We start from the raw sequence: 8,871 nt of genomic DNA, 5'->3' as shown, positions 1-8,871 counted from the left end.
TTATTGAGTCAAAGATTTCACAGGAACAGTCTCCGTCTAACAGTGAAAGAAACAGGTGCTCTCGTATTTCATCTCATTCCATGGCTTTTAGACCCTTCCACTCAAAGTCAGCTAATACATCAATATTTCAAGTCAGATGTGGGCTCGTAACGACGCTAGCTGTGAAAATGCATCAACCGCTGAGTGAATCTGAGTCTCGCCATCAGAAAAGAGCCTCCTGAGCAGCCTCGGTGGTGTTTTAGGAAACCCTTGGATAGGTAGGATGTGTTACAAAGGCTAGCATACGACACCAGAAAATACTGAACTCTGGGTTTCAGGTCTTTCTGTTGTATTGGACATTTGGCCTGTTTAGATGGAAATGGAGAACGAGAGTCTGTTGACGTTGTCATGACAGATGAGCTGCTGCAACTGCTGCAAAAGATGGACAAACCAAATATTATTAATAGGTAGAGGTGGATGAAAGACCAACACATCTGCAGATTTGATCATTATAAATAGAAATTGTGGCCAAAAACGGGGGTTCAAATTTGTCAGGTGTTGTAATCATTGGCCACGGTGAATATAGACACGGAGGTGTGGTAATCACTAAAGCGCCTTCTAATTTTAGCAGCAGCACGAACTTTTATACATGGTTTCCATGGTTACCAAAAGCCATTACCATTTACGTACCTTTACGTCACAGTGTAAAAGTACAATAACTTTGTCAATAACAGTAATCAAAGAAGCTACACTGGGAAGCTTGTTTCACATTAGATAAAATATGGGATGGAAAGGAAGGGTGTGTCACTTTGGTAGATCTGGAAATGCAGAAAAACATGACAGGACTCGAGTTCAAGCTGTGCCGATGAGTGTGTGAGTTGGGGAATCAATAAAGAGTCAAATTTAATGGGATAAATATGACAAGCAATAATTTGCTAATTGAATGCTAGTCAGCGTATTAATGCTATTGCTATTGTATTATATGTGCATAAGTTTTTTTTTTAAGAATTCTGTGGAGAAAAAGACAAGGAAGCAGAGCAAATAACATTTAATAGTTTAATTATAAGCTGCTGTATACATTCAGTGATTATTCAGATTTTCATGTTGCCAGAAGCCATGGGTGAGACCAGCAAAACATTCAGCTACAAGATCTAGTTTGATGCAACTTTTGCCCGTTGTCATTCATATTTATCCACATTGTACAAAACGGACTGCAAAGCAACATAAAACCACATTGCTGATGTGCAACACGGTTGTTTTCGGCGCCCCAGCTGAATCTGACACAATTCTGGCCGATCTGTTGTGGGGCGTGATGGGAGGGGAGAGCCCTCTTTATGCCACTCTGGCGTCAGCACCGTCCTGGAGACGAGCTGAGCCCAGATGGCGCCGGGTAACGGCCCAGCGTGTCCGCAGAACCGCAGTCTGAAAAGTCTCCTTTAACCTTGAGTGAGCCCAGTAGAGACGGCTGCTGCTTAGACGCCCAGTGAAAGACCAGTTTATGGAATGCTGCCCCCCCCCTCCCCGATACGATTAAACCACATCCTGCACTCATTAAGGTTCCGTTGGATCTTTTTTTGGTTTCTGTTGCTATCTCACTCTAAGCTCGTTGAACTGACACACTAATGTTGGTGCTGATATCGCTGACTTTTAAAAAAAATTCTTTTGTTGTTTTTTTTTTGTCTTTTTTTAAAATACATTTTCTAGTAGCCCACACAGAAACTCGATGGCACAAGAACTGACCAATAAGAAACTCTTTACAACAAGGTAGACTGCAACGGTTGCCAGGGGTCACACGATAAAGAAAATAATAATAGTCCAAGTTCATTTTGAATTAAAAAAAAAAGAGAAAAAAACCCAAATCAGTTTTAATATAAAAGCAAAAGAACGAAAGCAAGTTACCTTCAAGTATAACTTACTGACAAAATAACTAAGCACAGCATTAAATATTCTCATTATACATTTTTAAATTATTTATAAAATATATTTTGGCATATATGTTTTTTTACTTTTGTGTTTGTGTAACAAACGCTACCGTAGCTTCAGTTGAACACCAATTTGTTTTTTTTTTCCTCTTGAAACGCAACATTAAAGGGATTGTCACATAACAACGGGTTATTAAAAATGATAATAGTAAACCCTATACAGAGTTTCACAGAGCAAGACATGAGTGACGATCCCATCTATCCTAGCCCCACGGTCAAAGGTCAAAAAAGTACAACACCAGAGCACAAGGGTCTAATTTGTGCTCCACTGGCTACAATCAAAGTTGGGCACAGGAGACTTCAAAAGCAGGAAGTGTTCTTTTTTTTAATACAACTCATTTTGAAGGTAAGGATCCGCTTCCAGTGTTCAGAGTGGCTGTGGAGGGCGACAGTTCGGCTCCATCGGTGATAAAATATAAATACTGTAAAGAGCTCGCAGTCTGATGACACCAGCATGTCCCGGGGACAGAAACGTTCCCTCATTATCCAGGGAAAAGGTCAAGGAAAGGTCCTCCTGGAGATAGCGTCCAAGGGTGCGATGGTTTCGGCTCCTGCGCGTGTCGTTTGCTGTTTATTACACTGACCAAGCTTAATATACAAAGGAACCAAAGAGCGATTTTGGCTGTGAAACCGAGGAAGGCAAACGTCAGTTTGTGTTACAAAAGGAGTTCAAAGGCATAACTGCACTCAGGAGGGGGCGCGGCAGGGGTCCCGACCTGTAGCGTCCCGCTGTTAGCGCGAGGCCCGGAGAGCTCCACCGAGCACGTTCATGCAGTTAACAGTAACCTGCCCGTTCACTGATTACAGACCGATCGAAAGAAAAAGGATAAAAAAGCAAAAAAAAAAAAGGACAAAGTACCATGACTACCACAAAGCCACATCCACGACCGCTGAGCACACAGCTAGCTGCAGTATACCAGCTCACCGTCATACTGCAAATGGGTGTGTCTCCATGTCCGCGGCCTGGCCTCCCTCCGTGTACACACAGCTACTGCGGGGTACATATATGTGACTTTACACTCGGTGTGCACGTGCGTGTTGGCCTGCGTGTCGCACAGAAGCTGGCTAAAGCACGATGTCCTTCAGGCGCTTGCTGCTGGGAGACTCCTTGTCCCGGCCGTCGCTGAGGAGCGTGTTGATCTCCCTGACCGCCGGCTCACTGTCCTTCCCCTCCGGCTGCCGGAGCAGGCTGTGGTTGGCGATCCGTTCCGCGTCGCGGCACTTCAGCGTGTTGTATGCGGATGGCGGCTTGGACACGGGGCTCTTCAGGTGCACGGGGGAGGTGATGGGGCTGGCCGCCTCGCGCCCGTTGCCGGCTTCGCGCACAGCTCCTCCGTTGGCCTTGGGGCTGCACACCTGAGACTCCTGAGTCCGCTTCCCCTTTAACTCTCCCCGCTCCATGTCCTCGGACACATCCTTGCCAAAGGTGGCAAAAGTTCTCTTGGCGGTGCCGTCCTCGTAGTGGGGCACGTCCACCGTGGTGGCCTCGATGGACAGGGCAATTACATTCCGGGCGTGCTCGGGTGACTTGGCACGTGCCGGCATGGGGACGCGAGGCATCCAGCAGCGGTCAGAGTGGCCAAGGATGCGACACTCGTCCTGACAGTGGAAGCCTTCGTTGGGATCTGAGGAGGGAGAGGAAACACAGAATGATTCCTGTGGTCTTTTACATTTGATCCAAACGTACCAGCATTTGTTTATTTCACGCTTGGGAACGCAACAGATGAAGACAACGCAGTTCTTTTTAATTAACTGCAGAAGTCCAACGTTTGTGGATTCCTACATCTGCTCCAGACTGGAGCCCGGTTCTGAGCGTGCGCCGGTGACCGCGGCTGTATGTTTGGGGCACTTCTAATATGGCAATTAAATGAAGCATTGTCAAATCAAAAGTCCATTTGCTGCTCTTGTATAATTGGGTTTTCTGTAGCAACAGCGGATGAAAGTCAGGTTTAAACATGGCAGACTGACAGAGAGACACCAGACGGGCGGCGGTGTTGCTGCCTGCTTCGTCTCTCTCCTTCACTCTCTGTCTCTGTCATCTGGCGCCGAGTTATAAATATGTAATGATGTTTAATGCTGGAGTGAAAAAAAGAGATTTGCCCGAGTCTGTGCAACAGCATTCTTCTGTACGCCGCCGTATTGCAGAGGAAGGACTCTGGGAGACAAATGCGCCGGGCTGGAGCTGAAATTCTCCATTATTGCTTCTGCTCTTATATTCACTGCTCGGCTCATCTAATTGCCGAGAGAGTCGGCTGCTGGAAATCATTCCAATCCCCAAACTCGTTTGCCTGACGGATTTTTGACGAAGGTGAAAATGATTCATTTCGAGACAGGAGACGTCGAACGCGTCTCCTGGAGGGGGGGGGGGGGGTTGCCATTGACCCAAATGCATACGCTTACATCTGGCAATCCTGACAGATCACCTAATTAAAACCACTAATGATCTGTTTTTCTTCCTTCTTTGCTGCACTCGTCACAGGCACCTCCGCTAAAGCCCCGGGGATCGATATTTAAAGATCGGAGACGAGGTTTTCGGGGGCCGATATGGCACAGATGTTGTCCATAAAGTGTAATCTGATGAGCGCCGCACACAACAGGGTTAAAGACATGACGGAATAAAGCCCGCACAGCCAGATTCGGACCTGCTCGGCACTGGAATCGGCCCGGCTGAGACACTGATTTCAGTGTTAAAACATTAAATATCAGTTCCTGCACCTTCTGCGGGATCACAGTGCAGCACAAACAGGCGGCTGCATAAAATCTCCTGCGATAAAATCACAGCAGGAGGCCAAAAATCATAAAAATGAGTATTTTTCAATTTGCGTTCGTGTTGATTAGCTGATAAGGACTGCGGTGGCAGCAATCAAGGAGATGGACTACATGAATCTGGGGGTTTAGTCTAAGGAGAGAGCGAAACCAATCAGGCCTGAACAAAGCAATCACAAGAGGAAGTAAAGGAAAGTCCAGGAATACAACAGTCTGATGAGTTACAATGAAAACTCTCAGAATTCACCCTTCTTTCGTCTGTGTTTAAGAGCAGGTTTCATTGGTTACAGATTTCAGTAAAAATGTAAATCTAGAAAGGTTGGACGCACTATCAGCACAGAGCGCCGTTATCTCACACCTGTGCTTGCGCCACTCCTGACATCTGCGAGGCAGCGAGCCTTCGCCCGCGGCACGAGGTCAGACGTGAGGGCGGAATCATCGGGAGGTGGATTAACTGAGACTTTAGGGGCTCAAACTAACAGTAGCCCACGAATCCCATTGCAGATGTGAGCGTGTGAGGAGCGCAGGGCTGAAGGACCCCAGATCAATTAAAGCGCCGCACCCCGGGCTCTCAGAAAAATGAGGAGCTCCATGTTACAGGCTGCAGAACCAAGAGGAACACATTGTTTCACATCTAGAAAAATGTGTGGCACACAGAGGTCAGACGTCAGGTCGACGACCGCCAAAGTGAAATCCTGAAACCTCTTCTCTGCCGATTACAGAGTTTCAAGCGTGATGGTAATTAATGCAATTTCCGCTAAATACTTTGACTTTTTCTGTCGCCTGAAGCATGTTCTAAAGCATGAAAAGCCCCCAGGCTGACAGAAATCTACAGAAACTGTGTGCTCTCCACTTAGCTCTGCCTGCATATGCAGTGAATAGCATTTTCTCTCTTCCTTCGGGGGTCGATGGGGAAGCAACTGGGTTGTAAATGACATTGTTATGAAAGCCAAGTGCCATTAACACTCGCACATCCTGCCTCTACTCAGAGCTTCCTAAACCGCAGATGTTGCTCCAAAAGACCCATCAGATAATAAAACAAGACATTTAAATATAAAAAAGTCAGAAGCTATTGACCTTTTACAAACTACAATCTCCCGCTTTCCTGAAAAACTGCAGCAGGGCGACGCGGCGACGGCCCCCTGCTGTGAATATGCATCAGCTTGCAGATCATTTCAGACAGCACAGCCCAGGATCTCAGCTGCAACATTTCCTATCTGAGATTTCATACTTATTACATTTCTAAGTGGGCGTGATGGAGGAGAGGAAGTAGCATTTCCCAGTCCCTAAAACTTGCATTAAATACAAACAGCGTCTGGATACAGGAGACAGAGCGGTCCCAGAAAGGCTGCGTTGTTATTAAATCACTCGCGAGGCACCGGGGAGCGCTGCATCAGCATATAGACTCACGCATGGAATTTTTAATACTGATAAAGATTGCAACTTCAAGTGTAAAAAGCCTCCTGATAACGCTGGACCCTTTCCCCCCCCCGTTTGTAGTTACCTGGAATAGCATCACTTTGCATACGCTGAGGGAGAAATCCCATTTCATCTCCGCATCTGCCAGCAGCCATTTCAGTCCCGGCTCATTCCCCTCCATCAGATAAAGATGTCTTAACATCGACTCATATCAGACGAATCTTTGGTTTCAACATGAGCCCGACGGACTCGGAGCTTGATTTATCACCGTGCACGTGCAGCTGGAGGTGTTGTTTGTTTGATTTTAGCGTAGGGGGGGAAAAAGCGGGATGTCAGCGAAAAAGAGGGAAATCTCCCTCCGATTGTGCCAACTTCTTGCCTCCTCATTGGCTGCATCCCGCCTGGCTCAGAAAACGAAAGCCCGCATCCCTCCAAAAGTGCACGTGGCCTCCGCTCAGGCACCAACGATGGAACGCTCTAAAATGAGAGCAAACTGGATCAGAGCACCAGAGCCGAGGAGACAAAACTCCTGTATTAGTCTGAGAGGGACCGAGAGGCGACGCAACCAGGCGGCGCACGGGGACTCGCAGTATGACACCATTCAGTCAGTTTGTTTTCGGAGCAAGATGAGCTCTGATTTGAAACTGAAGCGTGGCAGGAGAAATCATTTCGCTTTGTTGTTGTTCTTATTTGAAGAATGTCACTTTTTTTCTTCTCCACGCTGACACGACGCCGCAGCAGAAACAATAAGTGTCCCGATTCTTGCAACAGGCAAGCAGGAGATAAACTGATGCAGCGTTTGTGGAAGCACACATATTGAAGGCAGATATACTGTTCTCGGCCTGCAGACACTTCGCCGACTCCCTTTGATTTGCTTGAAATTATGTTCCGCTCGCTCCCTTTGACTGGTCCTTATCAGACCGCTGTGACAATGCTAACAAACCAGCCTATACTTCCTAAAGAGGATTATTTGGCTCCGCTGTTGTCAGTGGCTCTGACAAAATTCTCATTGTCTCTTTTTGTTTGCATGCCAGAGCCGTGCCGGAGTTAAATAAATATAACTGCATTCCCAGTGACCTTATTTGGAAATGCTGCCTTTTCAAAGAGGTTTTCGGGAGGATTTGGTCGAATGTGATAACGCAACGCATTCTCAAATTATGACGCTAGCTCAGGGGCCCCTGTAGCTGTTGCACAATTACCATCCTCACTTTTGAAAAGTGGTAGTTTAAAAAAACAAACAAAAAAAATGATGTAAGCTGGTCTAGTCTGGTATTGAACCAGAGTTAGCGTAACTATTTTTTCATGGACTATCTCTTGAGCCACGCCCACTCTCCTACTCAGGTTTGAGCAGTTTGATCCAACCTGCTCAGCTACCTGTTGCAGCCAGACGTGCCTAAAGCAGACAGGGGTTCTGGTCAGAAGCTGGATGTTCAGCAGACGAGGACAGAAACTGCTAAGACAGAATTTGATGAAGGCATAAATGGAAACACAACACCTAATCTACCTCACAGCCCCCCCCCTTCCCCGAACATGGGGGCGGGAGCTCCAGGTCCCTTCTGGCTGTTCTCGGGGTCTGGCCGCGGATACTCCTCCACCGGGGAAAGTCCGAGTGCTGCTGTCATCCACACCAGCCAATTCAGTTTGCGGGCCATAAATCAGCCCCGAGGCCCGGTTCCTCCGGGAGTGGCAAGATGGAGTGTGATGGTCTTGTTCTTACAAACAGTGGAGGGGCACCCTCGCCGCACCTGGCAAGCCATCATTCTCCGCACACCGCCGAGTCCTCTCCTTCTCCCCACAGCATCTGGTCCAGTCGCATCGAGCCACCCCCGCCAAACTCCCTCCCTGCCTTTTATGAATTCTCCTCCTGTTTCCTCCTCTTTCATTTCATCGGCGCTGCTCTCTCGTGAACGCTGGTGTAATTAAATAAATCCCTCCGAAAAATTTTTTCCTTCTCTCATTTCTGTCTGAGAGCAAATTCCATTGTAGTCTCTCAGTCCAATATTAATTGTGCAGGAAATTAGAGCGACTGGGCAGCCTTGTTAGTGCCATCATACTGCTGCTGAGGCCAAGGGTTCTGTCTGCTTCTATTTCTGGGCATTAGCAGCAGTCGATTCATCAGGAGAGAATTTGCTGTCAAATCCATCCAGCACTGTAGAGAGCGTCGCTCCAGACGGCCTGCCCATGTCCTCGCAGCAGCTCATTTGAAGCGGCGAGTTAACTTCATTTCCAGCCAGTCTTGAGGTCATTATATTTTTGCATCTGTCAATAAATCATCAGACGCCAAATCCTGCAAATATTTACTCGTGCCGCCTCCCTCCCTGCTGGCCCGTCCGGCTCAGGCCCGCTTTTGTACAGCAGGTCCTGTATAATGAATGAAATTCCAAACTGGTGCTGACAAACAATGCAATAGCTTCTAAATTGGTGCAAACAGCACCTGTTTAACAGCTGGATAACAGCAGTGGGAGGAAGGAAAAAAAGAAAAACTGACTACGCTGTTTTATAAATCACCGTGTCAACGCAGAGCGCCGTCTCAAATAAACAGGACAGGAGATATCGGAAGCGCTGTGAGCTGTTGTCAGAAAAGCGCACGAGCCCGGTTTGATGTCCCGGCAACAAAAGCAATTATGCTGCAAGAATTCTCTCACCTGCTGCCATCGGGTCGCTGTAATAGTTTTGTACAGCCGTGCAGGAATTTAGAGCGGTCAAATCCTCCCTGATTTGTGTT

At 47.3% G+C, this 8,871-nt stretch overlaps 1 protein-coding gene across 4 annotated transcripts in view; it reads right to left on the bottom strand.

Moving 5' to 3' along the window:
- Positions 1–1,021: 1,021 nt before the first annotated feature.
- The window catches only part of pcdh19 (protocadherin 19), a 42,756-nt gene continuing 34,906 nt past the window's right edge, over positions 1,022–8,871 (bottom strand). For all 4 annotated transcript variants that reach the window (XM_057043061.1, XM_057043062.1, XM_057043064.1 and 1 more), the window contains exon 5: positions 1,022–3,586. In XM_057043061.1, the coding sequence (XP_056899041.1) occupies positions 3,027–3,586 (560 nt within the window). In that variant the 3' untranslated portion in view covers positions 1,022–3,026. The remainder of the gene's footprint in view (positions 3,587–8,871) is intronic.

Source organism: Takifugu flavidus, chromosome 9 (assembly GCF_003711565.1).
Source record: "Takifugu flavidus isolate HTHZ2018 chromosome 9, ASM371156v2, whole genome shotgun sequence".
NCBI classification, from domain to species: Eukaryota; Metazoa; Chordata; class Actinopteri; order Tetraodontiformes; family Tetraodontidae; genus Takifugu; species Takifugu flavidus.
Note: the sequence above shows the minus strand (reverse complement) of the source record. Positions and strands in the feature narration are given on the sequence as shown.